The sequence below is a fragment of the Ailuropoda melanoleuca genome, chromosome 13 (genome assembly GCF_002007445.2).
Source record: "Ailuropoda melanoleuca isolate Jingjing chromosome 13, ASM200744v2, whole genome shotgun sequence".
Lineage (NCBI taxonomy): Eukaryota > Metazoa > Chordata > Mammalia > Carnivora > Ursidae > Ailuropoda > Ailuropoda melanoleuca.
The window spans coordinates 46609362-46627643 of NC_048230.1; the positions used below are offsets into that span (position 1 = coordinate 46609362).

Below are 18282 nucleotides of genomic sequence, written 5' to 3' on the forward strand. Positions count from 1 at the left end.
TACGACCGCGCCATCACCGTCTTCTCGCCCGACGGCCACCTCTTCCAAGTGGAGTACGCGCAGGAGGCCGTCAAGAAGGGCTCGACCGCGGTTGGTGTTCGAGGAAGAGACATTGTTGTTCTTGGTGTGGAGAAGAAGTCAGTGGCCAAACTGCAGGATGAAAGAACAGTGCGGAAGATCTGTGCTTTGNCGTGCCCACGGCCCCCTTTGTCGCAGCGGTGCGTTCGGCTCGGGGGGCCTTGTGGGGTGGGCACGGCGGCGTTCGTGGGACCCGGGAGCCGGTGGTGTTGCTGCAGGGAACGGGAGGGGGAGCGTTTGTGAGCCGCGGGTGCTGGGGCGGCGGGAGGCTGGCGCTGCCGGCCGGGGCGGTTGCGGTGGACTTGTGCTGCCCAGCGGCTTCAGGGTGCGTGCTGAGCTGCGGAGTACGGTGGTTTTTTTCCCTCGGTAGTTCAGAGTGTGTGAGCTGCCTACGGGGCGGCCATTTTGGCGGGTCACCCCTGCACGGCTCTGGGCCCTGCCCATGCACCTCGGGCGGCAGAGAGGCTCGGGTGCTGGGCACCGAGCAGCAGGGCGGGCTCGTGGAGGGCTCAGTGAGCCTTTTAACTATGTGAGCAATTTAGGGGAACCGCATCCCGGAGGTTCCCTCTTAGGGACTTCCCCACTAGGGAAAGGACTGCCCTCAAGGTCCGGGTGGGCTTCTCGAACAGAGGGAAGCAGGTTCTATGTGTCGGCGGTGCCGCTCCCTCCTGGGTCTGGCTGCTGTGCCACAGGGAACCCTCCCCCGTGTTGGGCATGTGTTGATGCATTTTCCTGTTGGCATCTGAGCACAAACTTGCCATCCTGATCACTATTTGAAATTTAAATTTGGGATATTTTTGAGACACCTGTTGGTTTGCTTATTGGTCAAACTGTATGATGGTTTTTGTTGGTTGGTTGATTTACCAACTGTTGTCTCAGAGACTTGAGCCAGAACAGATCGAAAGTATGCACAACTCTGAATTGTAGTGTTTTCATTTCCTGGATCTCTTCTGAAATTAAGGTTCAAAATCCATCTTGTGACCTATCTTAAGTTAAAGAGCACTGGAAGGGAGCTGCTTGGGACACTCCCCCATCTCCTAGTACTCCCTCAGGCCAGCCAGGGTGGCTGGCTTTGCTTAATCCTCCCAGCAACTCTGGGCCTGGTCTCCCCCCACCACAACCCCCAGGGAACTTGCAAGATCATTTAAGATAGGAGAACGGACCTCAAAGTCAGAAACACTGCAGACCAGTACTTCTCAACTGCGGGGGTGGGGGGGTTGCATTTTGCACACCAGGGGGCATTTGGCAATGGGTGGTGACATTTTAATTTGCCCAAGATTGTGAAGTGCTGATGGCTGACCTCTAGGGATAGAGGTGGGCGGGGCAGCCCCACCTCAAAGAATCAGTGAGCCCCAAAGCCCATAGTACCCTGGCTGAGAAATCTGCTCTAAGCTAAGTCTTGTTGCTTTTATCCAAGTGTTGTCCCATTTGTATCTGCTTCTGCCCTGACGGGGGCCAGTTAGCTGGCCACTGGGGATTTTTCCATGTTTTTAATACATTCCTCTCTCCTGTAGAGTATCTGCTACACACAGAGCAGTTGACTTCCCAGGAAGAGTTGTTACGGTTGTCTTTCCACCCTACAGCAAATCAGGCCTTCCCCACAGTCGTGCACATCAGCATGTCATAGCGTAGGAGGGAGTGGGGTGCGTTTTAATTTAATTTCACAACTACAAACACACTGCTTTCAGAGCAGCTGACTTGAATGTCAGGGTTTCAGGCTTAAAAGCATTGTATCTGACTCTTTGATAGGGTAGTTACTTATCATATTGTAATGGAAACCATGTATCAGTATGTTCGAGGCACGGGACTGGGCACCCCAGGCATGACACCTGGGCTAGCTCTGCCAGAAACAGATCAGCATCTAGTGATCTGCAGGTGTAATGACCAGCCCCAGGGGGTTTGCAAGACCACAGTACATCTGCTTAGTGCTCTGTGCCTGCTGGGAGAACCTCTTGTCACTTAAGTACTGTGTTGATTTTAATTGAAGGTTGGCGTGCGGGGAAAGGACATTGTCGTTCTGGGCGTGGAGAAGAAGTCAGTAGCCAAACTGCAGGATGAGAGGACTGTACGCAAGATCTGTGCACTGGATGACAACGTCTGCATGGCGTTCGCAGGTGAGTCTCGGGCCAGTGCCCCATTTCTCAGCGATCAGTAAAGATCATCCCTTTGGAGGCTATCTTGGTGGGTTTGCTCTTGAAAGATATGTAAATTGGTAAACTAAAAATCGTTTAAACAGTAGATTTGGATTTGGCGGGGTGGGGGGGAGGCTTTACCATGCTTTCTTGGGGGCTTTCTGGAACAAGACCTGTGCTGTTGCCAGTGCGTGATGGGATCGTAATTACAGTCTCAAGATAGGTCGGGCTTTCCACGGCCATGGCACCCTGCTGTGGGGGTGTGCAGGGCGCCCTCGCTGTTCCCGTAGCTTCCCGCACTCCTCCCTGCAGGTCCACTGTTGGAAGATCCCAGTTCACCTGAGCTAAACTAGGACTGACTTGCTTTGAGCTGCTCACAGAGGCTGGTCATTCCACTGTCAATCACCCAGACGGCCTCAGAGCTGGGTGTCAGAGGAATGGTTTGAGTACAACTTCTATCTGGTCACGTGACCTGGGCCATCCCCAGTTGGAGATGAGGCATGGGTCAGGCGGTGTCCTCTCTTTTGCAGGGCTCACCGCTGACGCGAGGATAGTCATCAACAGGGCCCGGGTGGAGTGCCAGAGCCACCGGCTGACCGTGGAGGACCCAGTCACCGTGGAGTACATCACCCGCTACATTGCCAGTCTGAAGCAGGTGGGGGCCCCCTGCCTGTGGCTCGGCTCCGATCACAGAGCAGTCACTGCTGTGTCACACACAGCGTCCTGCCACAGTAGTTTGTGTTACTGCGTGCAGATGTTTGTACGTGTCACTTGAGGGGAAATCGGAACACTGCACTGACTTCATGCAGAGGCCTGCTCTTGGTTCGTACAAGTGTAACTTCCTACAGCTTATCCACTTCGGTGGCATTGTTCTCATGTACTGGCGTGGGACAGTCCAAATTCATGTTTCTGGAGGGAAATGGTAGTTTGTGTCTTGACGTCCTGAGTGACTGGGTTACCCAGCATTTGGATGATGCTGAAAGCCACCCCCACCCTATGGTGAAACACTAGTCATTTTAAAACCAATTGTGTAGCCAGAAGTGTGTTGTTAAAGAGTAGTTCCAGTGGCCTCGGTTGTGCTCTGTGATGTGGTTCTGGTGACAAGTCTAGCTTTCACGTCTTTCTGAGTAAGAATGCACAGAGGGAAGGAAGACTGTGGAGTGCTCTGGCCTCAGCTCACTCGTCCCCTGCACTGTAGATAACCAGAGTGCCTCCATCCCCTCAGTGAAAGCACAGCCATTCCGAACATTGTGTGTGGTCCTCGGGTGGGTTCCGGGCCTTTCATGCTAAGACAGCATTAACGTGTTCCTTACCCCACCAGCGCTATACGCAAAGCAACGGGCGCAGGCCGTTTGGCATCTCTGCCCTTATTGTGGGTTTCGACTTTGATGGCACCCCCAGACTCTATCAGACTGACCCCTCGGGGACATACCACGCCTGGAAGGTGAGTCCCTGACCAGACAGAGGGTCTTCGGGTGGTTTTGCCAGTAAAGAGGTGGCAGAGGACACTGGAAGGTATTGGGCCTCCTGCTGGTTCCAAGTGGCCTTGTCCTCCCAGTGCCTGTGCACACGTACACGCTATCTATCTGTTCCACGATATGTCTGCTGATACGGGAGTGAAGAAGTCATGAAATTTGTTGCTTGAGACAAAGTCCAAGGATAGTGAGGTGTGGGGATACATGGCATAAAGTAAAATTCCCCAGGTGTTTTCAGTGATGAAAAAGAATTCCACTTTTGGTAAGGATCAGCACCAATTCCAAAAAGCCCTTTAGGAAAGGAGGTCATGGGGCAGCGCCTGGGCTCCAGGCCCACCTGCTCCCAGGCTCTCTCTCACTGTGACACATGGCTGGTCTCAGCAGCTGTGGCCATGTTCTTGGGCTGGCTCTGGATAGTCTTGCCTCGTACCATATAAAACACATTTCTGTTTCAGGCCAATGCAATAGGCCGGGGCGCCAAGTCAGTGCGTGAATTTCTAGAGAAGAATTACACCGATGAAGCCATTGAGACGGACGATCTGACCATTAAGCTGGTTATCAAGGCCCTCCTGGAAGTGCGTTTGCATTTGAAACCTGGTGTTTGGGCTGGGCAGAACGGACGGGAGTGGGCCAGCATGGGAGTGGGCGGCTGGTGTACAGGCAGCAGGAAGGGGGAGGCATCAGTGGTAACGCTGGGCCCCTGAGGGCTTGCGCGGGCCGGAGCAGCAGCTCTGCCCAGCCAGAGCAATCAAGGACCAAGTCTGAGAACTCGCCTGAACGCACACAGATAAGGATAAGCAGAGGCAGGACAGGAACCACCAGGTGTGGCCTCTGCCACTCAGAGCCCTCCCTCAGCTCTGACAAGGCTCCTGCTGCTGCTAAGGTTGGGGAATTAGAACTGGGAATAGTGGCGGGGGGTCATGAGGCCTTGGGCTGCGTCAGCACTCTGTGCTGGCAGGTAAAGCCAGAGAGGCAGAGGGGCAGTGGGAGGGCCAGGCGGGGTCCGGCTGCTGGGGCTTAGTGGTGGGGAAGGCTGTGAGCATAGCTGCTCTGTAGAGGGGGCTGCGGGAGGCAGGCGGGGGATTGCCCTGCAGTTAGGACAAAAGCTTTGGGAGCTGGGGCTGCAGGGTGTCCTGCCCTCTCCCCTCAAGGGGCAGTATTTGAGGCATTTGCTAGAGCTGTGTGGCCTGGAGGGAGAGGTGCCTGACGTTATTCTCTTCCTTCCAAGGTGGTTCAGTCTGGTGGCAAAAACATTGAACTGGCTGTCATGAGGCGAGATCAACCCCTCAAGGTAATCACGAAGTTTATTTGCTGTCTTTCACTCTGGAACGTTCCCATTGGGGGAGGGATTCTTGTCCTGCTGCTCGAGTGCTAGGAGAGAGGTTCTCTCAGGGCCCCCCACAAATGATGTTCCCTTGGCACACTGACAAGCTGTCAGCAGCCGGGCAGATTTGCTTCTGCTTTTCAGCTGCCTATAGGCAGGCGCCGATGGTTCTTGCGTCAGGCGCACACAGCCTGTTTTCCTGCAGAAGCAGCCGTACAGTGCAGTTTGGCCGGAGCCCAAGAGTTCCCTCCCCAAAGGCGGCACTGGCGTGCCAGGGCACCTTGTGTGGCTTGAGGGCTAACCATAAGCTTTCTTCGGTAGATTTTAAATCCTGAAGAAATTGAAAAATATGTTGCTGAGATTGAAAAAGAAAAAGAAGAAAATGAAAAGAAGAAACAAAAGAAAGCATCATGATGATGAAATCTTGTAGTGATTTTTAAATTCAGATCATGGGTATTTCTCAAAATGATGTGTAGGCACTTCCATTCCATTTATCTACTGTCCACTTGTCCCGCAATAAATTTGTTAACCTTTTTTAAGAGCGTCTGTGTCTCAGTGCAATTACGACAGCTCGCTAGAGAGTGCAGTCTTCCCCTCGCTTTGGGTCTCCGAGTGCTGTCCTCAGCGGGAGCTCTCCTTCCTGTTCCTTGTCAGCAGGCTCTAAGACAGGCCACTGGTGGTGGGCAGGGGGTGTCTGCCTTTTTGGTTTGTGAGTCCGAGCAGCTCTAGAAGGGCACACAGAGTGTGGTGGCTGCTGTAGACAGAGGTGTGTGGCACTCCACACGGACACAGAAAACTCCCAAGTTTCCCTCCTTTAGAGGTTCTAACCAGACTGTCCGGACAGTTCCTTCTTACAGACCTTCACTCAAGTTCCTAATTCACACAGAACATCAAGGACACAAGCACAAACAGTACTCAGTTTAAGTGTCTGAATTCAGAATTTTTCAGAGCAGCAGCTGTGTTCAGAACAAGTCCCATATTTCCGGTTTGAAGTACATCAAGCCTTAACATTGCTGTCTTCTCCCCCAAGAGTTCTAGTGCTGCCAGGCCCCTGCTCTCTCTCCCTCTAGCCCGTGACCGCCCTGCTTTCAGCCTCAGTCCTGGTCCTCAGCGGGGTCCCACAAGACACCCTAACCCCTTCATCCGCAGCTCTGTTGCTTCGTAGGAGCAGCTGACAGAATCCGGGCCTGCGGACAGAGTCCCCTTCTGTCTCCCCGCGCCCCAAGGACATGGCACAAAGGAGTCTTTCGCGTCCTTGGGCTGGTTGCCCCTTCCAGCCATGGCGTTAGGACTCCACGCTCCGCTTTCCACAGTCTACAGCTTCTCTTGCTGAGTTCTCACTGAATGGCACATACACATTCTATCTTCTAAAAAGGAATAAAAAGGCCCAGGTAGATTTTGAACTCAGCATAAAATATATAATTGTAAAAATATCAATTTAAGATTTTAATAGCAAAATTAGTCATAGTGGTAAACTGACTTGACTATATTCAGGTTCACTAACAGAAATACCGGTCTAGTGCAAGTGCTGGGTCACCTACTTGGTTTAGAACTAGCACCCTGGCTACCTGCATCTAGCGTGTACGCGGCGGAGGGTTTTAACTTCTTCTCGGCTGAGGACGTTCCTTATCTGTGTCCACCCCCGCAAGGGAAGGTTGCCAAGAATTTGTTGAAATTTTGAAAGTGACAATGGGGCCCTGACATTGCAGGCTGACTCCCTGGGCCCGACGGAACCCTGGGAAGGCACGGGAGGGAGATGCGACACGGTGGGCGGGATGGGCCTTGGTCCTCTGACAACTGCTTTCAGGGTTAGCCAGAAACCCATGACAGCGAAATGGGCTGCTTTTATGCACAGTGCTGCGGTCCAGCCCTGTAACGGGCCCTAAGGCACCGAGGACATGCGCGCCCTGGGGAGCTTGGAGGCTGTAGTAAAGCAACAGAAGGACCATTTTTGAAGCAGGTTTAAATGTGAACTGAATTTTTAAAACTAAACTTGTGTCCCAAGTGTCTGGAAAGCAGAGCCACTCATTCCAGGAAGGTGGCCCACTGTGAAGTTGGGCTGACTCATGCCCTTTCTCCAGACCAGCCAGGTCAGTCTCACTCAAAAGCAGATGTCCCGCAAGAGCCTACCGGCTTGAGGCCTGAACAGCTCCTGCCTCAGGACAGGCACGTCAGACACGATGTGACTCAGGCAGCAGAATCAACAGAACTATTTACTTTCAGAGCAGAGAAGAAAAAAGTTTTAAAGGTTTGCATGTTTATTTATAATTACAATTTACATTACTCCAACAGAGCAGCCCATTGCTATGTTCTAATTCTTAGCCATTAAGTCCTACAAAAATAAACCCAAGCTTTTACAGTAACTGAATCAATACAGAACTAAAACCTTCATAGCTATTTAAAGGGGTTTAGTTACCAAGGTGCTTATGTTCAACACAATGCCCTCTCCAGCAGAGGGGCGCATGCTTACACTAAAGGTCTGACCCATTTACTCATGCAACAAATTTATATTCCCCACCCACCCTCCACCCACTGTAAAACAAAAACACAACTATTTACAATTGAGAAGAAGTATGTTCTCGGTCAACCGACCTTGCAAAAAAAAAAGACTGGCTCATTTCCAAGTGGATGAGACACTGAACACTGGCCAGAGTCCAACACTGACTGGCCTGGGTCTGGGGATAGCAGGGGCAGGGCAGGAAGGATAGGGACCCCACAGTGGGGCTTGCCCTGGGCTTTGGCCCCCAACCCCGATTCCTATGGAAGCCAGGCTCTGAGTGACAGTTCCTAGCTCATGTTCAGGACCCCTTCCTAAGCCTCCAGGATTCCCCCTCTTCCCCCCAGCCCCCCAACCCACCAGCCCTCAACCTTGACATCGCCACTTTGGATGTAAGGGTTGTCTGGTTTGCTTATACAACATGATCTGTGGGACACCCCACTTTCCCTGCTCTAAGGATCCCCCCCCACGCTCCCATGCTGGCCCTGCCTGGCTCCTGAGACCCCACCTGAGGCCATGGGGGTGCCAGGCCAGCAGCACCAGAGGCCAGCTGGGTTACAGAGACACGCTTGGCTGCCACATTTGCCAAATGAGATTTGGTTCCACTTTAAAAAAGTCAAAGCTGTCACAAAAAAAGGTCACAAAGTGAGGATCAAGCTTTTGCTCTAGAAACCCTTTTCCAAAATACCAAAACCTTAGAATTAGGCTGTGCACAACTAAAGAGGAAAGACAGGCCAAGATACCTCAAAGAGGTTACCCACGAATACTTCCCCCCAAACAAGTGGTTCTAACTCAGACCATGTCCAAGTTCAATTAAGTCCGAAACATAAGTAGTAGTACAGGAATTTTCCAAACTCAGTAAACAAAGTGACCCGCGTCTCCCCGCTAAGTGCAGCGTTTTCCAATATCCTCGGACACAGCTTCCGTCTCTGTGCTACTACTGCAGGTGCCTGCAGGAAGGGGACAGGACACCAAGTGAGTATGTTCACATTCCACTAGACAGCCACCCAGCATGAGCCAGGCACACACACTCCCAGGGAGGACAGGGATGCTCAGCCCCTCTCGCACTCCAATCAGGCCCGGGCTCCCCAGACTTTGCAATCACAACCAACGATGGAAATCATCTTTGTACACATGGGGGACAGGGAGGAAGCTCTAGGTCCCACCTGGCTGGGGCAGGTCAGCACCAGGCACACCTGTAGCCCACTCACCACCCAGACCCACGGGGCACCCAAGTCACCGGGACTTTATTAATGCAGTCTCGGAGTTCCTGCAGGCCGCGGTGGGGAGGCTGGCTTGGGACAAGCTGTCCTTGCTGACCACACTCTGACAACGCTGGGGCGTGCCCTCCCTAGGAGTCCCCTGGGTGACTGGGAGAGTCCAGGCCCTCATTGTGGCCTGGATTCCTGGAGGCTTCCCCTCTTACTGGAAACCAGAGCCAGTTACTCCTGGCTCCTAAGTTCTTCCTGCAGAGGCTGTCTATCAGCCTCTCCCACCCCAACGCCCTCCCACCAAAGGACCCAGAAGCTGCTTTCCCTCACTCACCTTGGGCTGCATCCTTACACCCTGCCAGTCCCAGCTCTGTGGGAAGTTGGGTTGCGACGGGTTGTACCATTGCCCCTGCCCCCTCGAAATCCACCCCTGAAGCTACGGCCACGAAGAAACCTTCCTGACACCCCAAAGGTCTCTGTGTTGAGCTTCCGCTCCTCAGCCCACGTAGTCCGCCTGGAACTGAAGCACAGGCAGGTGCATGAGACCAACGGCAGCCGCACCTGCTCACCGCTTTCTGAGCCAGGCCCCAGCCTCACACGGCCGGGGAGGAAGGAAAGACGGGCAGGCGGTGCTGTGTTGCTGGAACCAGCAGCCAGACAGCCAACACTGCAGGTGCTCCCAGCCACATTTCCAACCAGGTCTGTTTCTCACTGGACTGGGCTGCTGGGCATCAACTCTCATGCCTTTATCAACGAAGGCGAGCACGTGACACTAGACAGTAAACCACGCAGTACATGAGGAGGTGGTCGGGCTGGACGGACAGGGTCTCCAAGAATGTGTCACTAATGCTCAGGGGTAGTGGGGACATGGCACCAACACTCCACACTGCCCCAGCATCCTTTGTACTGAGGATGCGGCCAACACCTACCTTTGTAGCTCAGGAGAGGACCCCTGTGTCTGTTTATAGGCCGCTCACGGGCCACATACCCAGCACTGAGCTCCTGTTCTACTGCCCCCACAGGCCTCACTTAAAAGAACCAGCAGCTACACCCTTCAGCTGCCCAGGCCAACCACCCAGGGAATCATTCTGGTTCTCCCCACAACCTGTCAGCAAATCCTATCTGCTCCCCCTTCAAAGTGCATTAAGAAGCCAAGCTCTCTCCTCTACCACCACTGCCACCGTATTCCCAAACACCCAGACTACTGCAAAAGGCCCTGGATGGGCCGCCCGGCCTCACGCTTGCCCACCTTCAGCGTGCTCGGCAGAAAGAGCAGAGGCGTCAGATGGCATAGCTCCCTGGCTCCGACCTTGACAGCTGCCCACCGCTCTCAACACACGAGCTGGTCATCACTGTGACGCTACTAAGCCCCACATGCACATGTTCCCTTCATCCCGGACCGACTCTCTTGGACACGCGGCAGATGCACCCTGCCTGCCTCACCCCGGCAGCCTGTCTGCAGAAGCTTCCTTCGTCTTCCCCCCACGCTGGCTCCCAAAAACCACACGGTAGGAGACCTCCACACTCAATTTACCATTACCCTCCCCCTGGCCCAGTCTCCCCCCTCTGTTCCGAAAGGCATTTCTATCCTAGACATGCATGTGTTTTTATCAGTTTTTCCCCTGCCAGGATAGAGACGGGGCAAGTAGGGACTCCCAGCTTGCTCTGAGCTGTGCCCTTGCTGCCCAGCAGCGTGTCTGGCACTCTGTGCGTAGAGCAAATGGGTGTGCATTTCCACACTGTGCCCACTCTACACACTCCGTTTACCGTCCAGCTTGTTCACACGGCAGCATCCAAGCACCAGCTGCAAGGCACTAAAAATGCACGACAGGGTCCCGAGCCTCCAGCAAGCAGATGAAAGAACACCCCGAACAGAACACTGGCCAGCTGCTGCGAGCAGCAAGGGCCTCAGGCCCCTGAGGTCAACTGGGAACCAGGAGTGGGCCAGGACGAGGTGCTGCAGAGCTGAACGATGCAGCCACTCAGCTGGGGAGGGCAGTGCCGAGCCCAGCCTTCATGGACAAAGGCGCCGCAAAGCCAAGACGGAAGTGGGGGCTGGACCTCAGTCAGACCCCTCAGGTGCCTGTGACTGCCGGGGTTCCCATATTGGCACCTGCTGGTATCAGCAGGACTGATGTACCCACATGACAAAAATGTGAGTAGGATCCTACATTGGCCCTTAACTTAGATCTGAGGCTGATCTTCAAGACAGCATGCCCTAGCCTCAGGAGTTATGAGGCAGAACGAGGGTCTTCCTGGCAGCTCATCCAGGCCTCGCGAGCCCCAGGCCCAACGCCCTCACCCGGCCCCCTGACCTGGTCTTGAGCTCAGAGGAGATGTTGTCAAAGAACGACTTGGACTTGTCATAGTAGCAGTTGGGCCCCAGGTGGTCTTCCTCAGCAGGAGCCTCATCACTCTGGGTCACCACTGCCGAGTCTTTCTCGTCCCCCTTCTCAGCTTTGTCATCTGCACGGAGAAGAACACACTGGGATGCCGGGAAGCAAACAAGCACCCCTCCTACCAGAGGGACCCCCGGGCAGCTGTCCTCAGGCCTCGGAAGTGCTGCAGGGGGTCTTCAGTGTTAGCAGAATCCTCTCGATACCCTAACCAGTCCTGTCCACTCTGGGGCCACGCGGTCTGCTCGTGCTCCCCTGAGCGAACTTTGCATGGGGCCCCAAGGCTCCTCCTCACTCAGGAACTCCTTAGGGGGCGCCGCTTCCACACTGGCCACTGGCCCAACTGCCCTCCACCCCCCGCCGGTCTTTCCTTAACCTGCTTCTACACATACTTCTTGGTGGAGAGGGCAATTTCCGAATAACGACAAACACCTTTAAAATTCAGTTTCTTCTTAAACTCTTTGTCCAGCTCCTCTCTGTTGAACTGGGCATTGGCACTCTCAAAATCAAAGTCGCCTTCAAACTTGATTGTGTTTTCTTTGACGTTAGTTGGGCGGTTTTGCCCTCTGGAGCGATTCCTTGTTCGTCTGTTCCCTGTGAGAAGGAAGGAAAGCCCCGGCTGGTAAGCCACCTACCTGACATTACTCACTGTAAGATGGATGACAAGGAGGGAACAGAGCCAGAAGCAGACACTGAGCCCCAGAACCCCCTAAAACTGTCACCCACAGAGACAAGGGGGGTGGGCAAGCAGAGCACACCTGGACAGTTGGAGGCTCCCCAGAACTCAAGTGGCAACAGCTGTTACCTGATCTCCTCCTCTGAGGTCTTCTATTCTCGTCATTCACCTGCCCTTGACTTTGCACAGCTGCCGGCTGAACTACATCTAAGGCGCAAAAGGTAAGAGTAAGGCAAGCGCGTACAAAAGCAGAGCCCAGCGACGGAAGCAGGGTGGCGCCGCCACGGGGGACATGCAGCAAGGGGAGGCCCTGCAAAAGCACATGGTGTTTAGGGTGGGGGCAGGGATTGGTGTTAATTAAAAAAAAAAAAAAAGAGAGAGAGAGAAAGAAAAAGAACCCCAGGAAGCAGAGTGCCGCTTTGAGAGCATGAAGCAAGCTCCGGAGGAACGAAGTGTTCAAGTACCGCTGCTTGTCTTGCTGCTTGGCTGGGCGGGCCGCCCGTTGAGCTGCATCCCCACGGGGCCCTTGCCAGGTAACAGCTTTTTGGCGTTCAGGTTATCAACAGAACCAGTCTGGACAGCCTGCTCCACCATGGGGCTCTTGCCGACTGGGACGGATGGAAAACCAGCTCCTGAGATGGGAAGGGAGTGAGGGCTTAAAACCAGAGAGGAGAAAACCTCGCACCCCTCCAGCCACTCCTTTTGGGTGGCATGCCAGGCAGATGAAGGTAACCACCTCGAGACTCTCCCAATCCCGGCCAAGCCTCCTGGACCACCCCTCTGTGCCCAGCCAGGCAGCAACAAGGCCAGTTCATCTGGGAGCCCCGAGCCCCAGGATCCCCAAGCTAGGGAATGCCGAGGAGAGAAAAACATCCTGCCAAAAATGAACACCCCCCAGGTGGTTTAGAAACAGCTTCCAGGATGGGGAGGGCAATGCAAAAAGTAAACAAACAAAGCTTTCCAAAAAACACGTAAGCTCTAACCCCAAGAGGGCTCCGTGAGTTCCAAGATGCTGGCAAATTCACGGTCTTAGAATTTATCTCATTCCAGTCCACACCGGACAAGAACAATCCCTGTCCGGGAAATTGTCGTAAATACAGTGATCACTCTTTAAATTCTAGAACACTGTTGTTTCTGCTTGAGGAACACCACCACCAAAAAGGATGCTGTAATAAGAGCCAACTACAGAAAAGTAACACATCCGGAAGAAACGAAGGCTGCCAGGCTGGCCCTGGAGGCGGGCCTCGTGAAGTCTGTCCTACAACACTGCAGCCCCAGCCCTGGGCACAGCAGCTGCAAGCTCAGAAGCCGAGTCTCGGCGGAGGTCTCAGCAACCGCGGTGTCCTCTGAGGCAGGGAAAGGGAGAAGGCATGCCACCCACGCTGGCCCGAGTCCTCCCTCCTCCCTGTACATCTAAAGGTGGGGGGAAGGTGGGTGCTGGGTGGAGGTCCAGAGCTTTGACACAGAAAAACTGAGCCCTAACCACAGAGGTAACTATGATGAGGGGCAGCCCATCCCACGTGAAGACTGACTCTTTCACCTTTCTTACTTCCCATGTGGCACGACACTAAGGCAATGACTGTAAAATACCCCTTATGACCAGCACAGACGCCGCTCGCGGTCTCACATCCCAGCACCTGCAGACGCGCTCTACTACAGGCGCCACGCTAGAGCGCCCTCCCCGGCCCGCCACCTCGCCCAGCAGGGCCTTCCCAGAGACAGTGGGATGGCTCCTGCCACACTCTAACTCGAAGGGGCAAGACTCTCAGGCGCCTTTGCTTTTGAGAAAACCAAAGCAGTTAAACCATCTTGCCTTAAGAGCAATTTCTCACAGACAATCCAAACAACGATGAACTAATGGAAATTTTACCCGGGAAAAAAACACATCACTGCTTCTACAACTCGGACACACCGGCACACGCGCAGGAACAGAAAGCAACACGTGCAAAATAACGAACTGACAGGAGTCGCGTGCCACAGCGGAAGCTGCAGGTGCGATCTTGGACCCAGCCTCTGCAGTGGCGAGGGCAGAGCTCCCGTGCTCTGCCTCCAACAGCTGGGCACGCGAATCGCAGCTCTCCGATGATATGAGAAGAACATCAGGAAAGGTCAAGAAGCCCCAAGAGGTGCCACAGCCCAACTGAGACAGGTGGTGCACACCAGCATTAACAAGCTGGTCATTAGGTCCGCACTATTCACCTGGTCAACAGCTCGAGCGAGTCTCCCAATTTTAAAGGGGCTTCACTTGAGGCCCCCTGGATGGCTGACCAACGGGGCACACACATCCCAGAACAACGCGTGAGTTTCTTAGGGACACTCTCCTGCAGTCTCACCCAGTAATCTAGAACACCTTCGGGACCAGCAGAAACCGCAGGGAAAGGCTTTCTGTGCAGAGGAGAAGTTCCCACGTTTGGTAGTCTCAGTACAGGTCAAAGCAGACCCTGGGCCCCAGGAGAGTGAACAAGTGATTGGTCAGCTCTTTCCACCCCTTCTCTCAAACTCTGCGAGTTCATTAATAAATCATGACTATGTAAGAAATCAAACGGAAGCAACTTTGACCCGCGGGCTTGGCTACAGCTACTGTCACTCTGGGCTACTGGTTTACCCCCTTGCTCTCAGGATGGCAAGACAGCATGCAGCTCTCCCAAACTGCGGTTACCCTTGGAAGTGAGCTGATGTGGCTCTGAGGACATGTCAAGCTCTGAAGCGGGCTGTGGAGATGGAGAAGAACTAGGGCTGGAAGCTGCGGCCGAGGCTGGAGGGCTCACCAGCTTCTCTAAAAGAAGACAGAGGAGAGAAGAGCAAAAGAGAAAGTACACAAATAAGTAACGAGACACTCGTCCTGTGTCCAGCAAGCTTGGAAAGAGCCAGGCAGTCTCTCGTAGGACATGTGGCTCACACAAACTTACTCTAGAAACACGGTGAGCCAGGCTGAGAGGGGCACCCACACTAGGAGCAGCAATCAAGACAACTGGATTAAAAGGTGACCCAAGAACCGGTCTACAGGGCCTGCTCACAGCCCTACGCCTGAGGAGGAGCCTGCCAGCTCCGGGGTCTGAACGCGTGGCAAAGCTGCGTCCAGGGCCAGGTGGACTCTCTACACGTGCGAAACAGAACCTCATTCCACAGTCAGTTCACCTTCGGGGAAACAGCTTTTGTGCAAAGCATTGACAGTACAATGATTATAATAGATAGGTGTTGATTTAACTTCCGTTATTCACAGATTTACAAACATGCTCGTAGAACTCATCTGTAATCATACATAACACTTGTTTCTTATTGAAGCAAATGCATCATGACTTCCACCCGGACCAACATTTCAAATGAATTTTGATTTGATTCATCTGTTCCAAAATTCAGAACGCTAACTCTTTTACTCTCAATTAAGTAGTTACTAAGCATTCTAACTAGTTGAAGTGGCACTGAGTAACGTACTAAGCGTGCCATACAAGCTGAATGTCACAAGAACAGAGCATCCCCGCTATCAGGGTCTGTGGCCCCGCCTCCTGCAGGTCACATCACGAGCAGTTTACCAGATAGAAACAGGTTACTCACCTAGACCCAAGGAAGCGGCGTACTGCTGGCTAAGCAGAGAGCTGGCAGCCAGCTGGCTGTAGGGTGGCATCCCTCTGAAGGGGCTGTAAGGCACGTGTGGCTGGAAGGAGGAGGCCGAGCCCGAGCCCAGGGAAGACTGAGCAATGAGACACACAGATGAGAGCAGCGCAAGGCCCTCCCATTACCCGCCTGGAAAGCACTGCTCAGTCAAGGAAAGGCAGCCCCACGACTGGGGGGCAGAGGGGACACTTCCAGGATGATCTAAGGGAGCTCAAAGCTGCCTTTCCCACATCCCATACCCAGCACTGCCTGTCCAGGTAACTCAAACCTCAATTTCCCCTAACTCAAGCCCTCTGATGACGCCCCACTGTCAAGCAGTTTAGCCTCTGTATGGGCACACCATCCTCGATCTGGCCCTGCCCCAACATATGGGAGCAAAGCCACGAGGTTCTCAGATGAGCATCCTTCCTCTGGTCCCCATACCTTTGGGGACACTGTTGCCTGTTGCTCCCAAAAGGCCCCTTTGTCCCTCGAGGCCTGGCTTAGGTACTTGCCTCTTCTGAAGTCCCTGAGAACTCTTCCTGCAAACCTTTCATGAGTCTGGCCCCGGGGGCTCCTCCACATATTCCCAGAACCCCCATGCATGCTCCTATCTTCTAGGGAGCGCCTCCCATAGTATGAACCTCAGAGGAGCCAGGGAATGGCTAAATTTTAAGTCAAGAGAATATCAGCCTAGACTCCCTGGTAATCCTAGGCAAATTATGCCTTATTAGGAGCGCCTGGGTGGCTCACTTGGTTAAGCAACTGCCTTCTGCTCAGGTCATCATCTGGGTCCTCGGATCCGCCCCTGATTTGGCTCCCTGCTCAGCAAAGAGTCTGCTTCTCCCACTCCCCACCCCCCACTCCATCTCGTGCTCTTTCCCAAATAAATAAAATCTTTAAAAAATACATAAAAATGTTTAAAGAGTCGTGCCTTAATGCAGCAGACAGGTGTATGGTGTGGGAATTGCAAATTCAGTGTCCCACAACACTGGAATTTAAAATCTGGACAGTGTCAAGAGAGCAAGTCCTGCTGTCCCAACCCCGATCTTCAGACAAACCCAATTCCCCAAACACCCCAGGCAAGACTAGAACACCACCCTCTCCTAACACAAACGGAGAGTGTCACTCCACAGCACACGCTACCGCATGCTGAGGTTAAGACCTTTCGTAGGAACACCAACAGCCTAGCCAGAAATTAAACCACTTTTCGCTAAAAGGCTATTCCTCAAGTTAAGCCCTCCCGCCAAACAGATGACACCAAGTTCCACGTGGACACCAGCAGCTCTCAGAAACCGTGCCCCCCCGCAAAGCAGAGCGACACACTCACCTGAACAATAGCAGGATCCTGAGGGAGTGTGTGCTGAGCTTTCGGAGGCTCACACACGGTAATGTCTTTGATATCACTTCCCCGGAAGATGATGTACTCGTAGATTTCCTCTCGGGGTGGGGCCGGCCTATCCGTGGGACGGTCTTCAGTACCAAAAGACCTCACTTCGGAGTTGAGAGAAAGAAGTGTTAGGTTATCGTCCTCTGCCAAGGGCGTTCCATCCATCCTCTCCGCCGCAGCTCTGAAGCATTCCATGACTGGCCCTGCCCCGCACACCATCCACAGCACAGCACCCACGTTCCACCTTCCGACAACTACCCCACCCCCCAATTTCCAGTGGACAATACCCACAAGACTCCAGCTGGCAATGCTCCAAAAGGTTCTAGATCACAAAAACAAGTTAGCAACATCCGAGCCTGACAGTCCCGTGAAGTTTAACATTCTCAAGTGTGAACACAGGAGGCCCAGCACCCCCAGGAAACCAGGTCGGCTTTACAGAGCACCCGTTTACACCCGACTTCAAAGATTAAACAGCCCGACAGCTGTTTTTTGCCTGAAACCTCACCCCACATCGTCACCCCTGGGAGTTTGTCTTGCTAGGAGAGAAGCCTGGAGGTTGTCACCCTCACCCTCCCACAACCTGCCTGGGGAGGAGCTATCACAATACATCGGGAGAAGTGGGCCCACGACCTGGACCCACAGCACCAGCTTGTGTGTGCCCGAAGGCCTTCTCGGGGGTGTGGACCCTTACCAGCAGGGATTAAGGTCTCTCCAAGTCTGTCCTTCAGTCTCTGGGGCACAGCTGGGCTTGAAGCAGCCTCTATCTCATCTGAGCACAACTCCTGCTAGGGACCAGAGACTCTGGGCCTCAGTTTCTCTCATGGGGATCTCATGCCAAACATACTCAGGTGCCAAGAGTACACGTCAGCACATGCCCTTATCTGGAATCCTGAATTCTCCCCTGGAGCAGTGCAATCTGTCTACCCTAGAACTTGGAGCGCTACCTTTAGGACATATGCCCAGAACGTGGAATGACAGCATCCTGAAGGCCTACAGCTTTGACAGAAGAATCGTGCAAGCCGAGTCCTGACCCTTAAAGGCCTAACAAGACCCATCAAACAAACAGGGTTTCTGCAGACCTGGTTGCACTCAGCACTTCTAAGAGGCAACGGAAGGACACTCGCCATCTTCCCTGGAGGATGAAGACAAAGAAACTTTGGAGCCACCTCCTGCCTCAACAAGCTGGGAAAAAATTCTGGACTCCTCTAGAGCCACAATACACAGCCTTCTTCCCCTAAGTCTCCGGGGGGCTTCGGTGTGGCCACGTCTGCATCAGGACAGGAGAGCGCTTTAAGCGGGGACACCGAGGGGCCGACCGAAGCTCCCATCCTGGCAGGAGGTTCCATTAAGACGTGGTATTTGTTCAGGCTCAAGGCCCCAGCTGCTTAATAGGTTCCAGAAGGGCTCGCAGGAGTCGCGTTCTGGGGAGGCCCCGGGGAGCCTCAGGCCCCTCGCCCCGCCCCTCCTCCGCAGGGACCCGGCTCTCCGCGCCCGCCTGGCTACACCGGC

At 53.8% G+C, this 18282-nt stretch overlaps 2 protein-coding genes across 6 annotated transcripts; one reads left to right on the forward strand and one right to left on the reverse strand.

The window, feature by feature from the left end:
* On the forward strand, positions 1 to 5548 carry PSMA7 (proteasome 20S subunit alpha 7; the record flags this gene model as incomplete). The annotated part of the gene is made up of 7 exons (XM_034641572.1): positions 1 to 90; positions 2066 to 2192; positions 2741 to 2865; positions 3532 to 3654; positions 4141 to 4260; positions 4914 to 4976; positions 5331 to 5548. Coding segments are annotated over 7 exons (741 nt in total), but the record flags the coding sequence as incomplete, so codon positions are not given.
* Positions 5549 to 7247: 1699 nt separating this feature from the next.
* On the reverse strand, positions 7248 to 17769 carry LSM14B (LSM family member 14B). Of its 5 annotated transcripts, XM_034641289.1 has the most exons (10): positions 17718 to 17769; positions 16714 to 16877; positions 15345 to 15480; positions 14449 to 14565; positions 12254 to 12421; positions 11919 to 11996; positions 11546 to 11707; positions 11033 to 11183; positions 9052 to 9237; positions 7248 to 8456 (listed from the first exon to the last, which is right to left on the reverse strand). In XM_034641289.1, exons 1-9 carry the CDS (start codon positions 17752 to 17754, stop codon positions 9066 to 9068), a joined length of 1185 nt encoding a protein of 394 aa, XP_034497180.1. In that variant the 5' UTR covers positions 17755 to 17769; the 3' UTR covers positions 7248 to 8456; positions 9052 to 9065. The 5 variants fall into 5 exon arrangements, with proteins under 5 accessions (XP_034497180.1, XP_011224609.2, XP_034497182.1 ...); XM_011226307.3 differs by lacking the exon at positions 17718 to 17769 and having other exon boundaries at positions 16714 to 17435; XM_034641291.1 differs by lacking the exons at positions 9052 to 9237; positions 17718 to 17769 and having other exon boundaries at positions 16714 to 17440.
* Positions 17770 to 18282: the final 513 nt, after the last annotated feature.

Bases quoted from the DNA above. Each gene is read 5' to 3' on its own strand.
- LSM14B (XM_011226307.3), bottom strand. From the start codon at position 16,992: ATGGTGTGCGGGGCAGGGCCAGTCATGGAATGCTTCAGAGCTGCGGCG. The intron at 12,422-14,448 runs GTAACCGCAGTT...TTCCCATCTCAG, and splicing joins ACATCAGCTCACTTCCAAGG to GAGCTGGTTTTCCATCCGTC. The intron at 11,184-11,545 runs GTGTTTGTCGTT...TTCTCCGTGCAG, and splicing joins GAAGAAACTGAATTTTAAAG to ATGACAAAGCTGAGAAGGGG.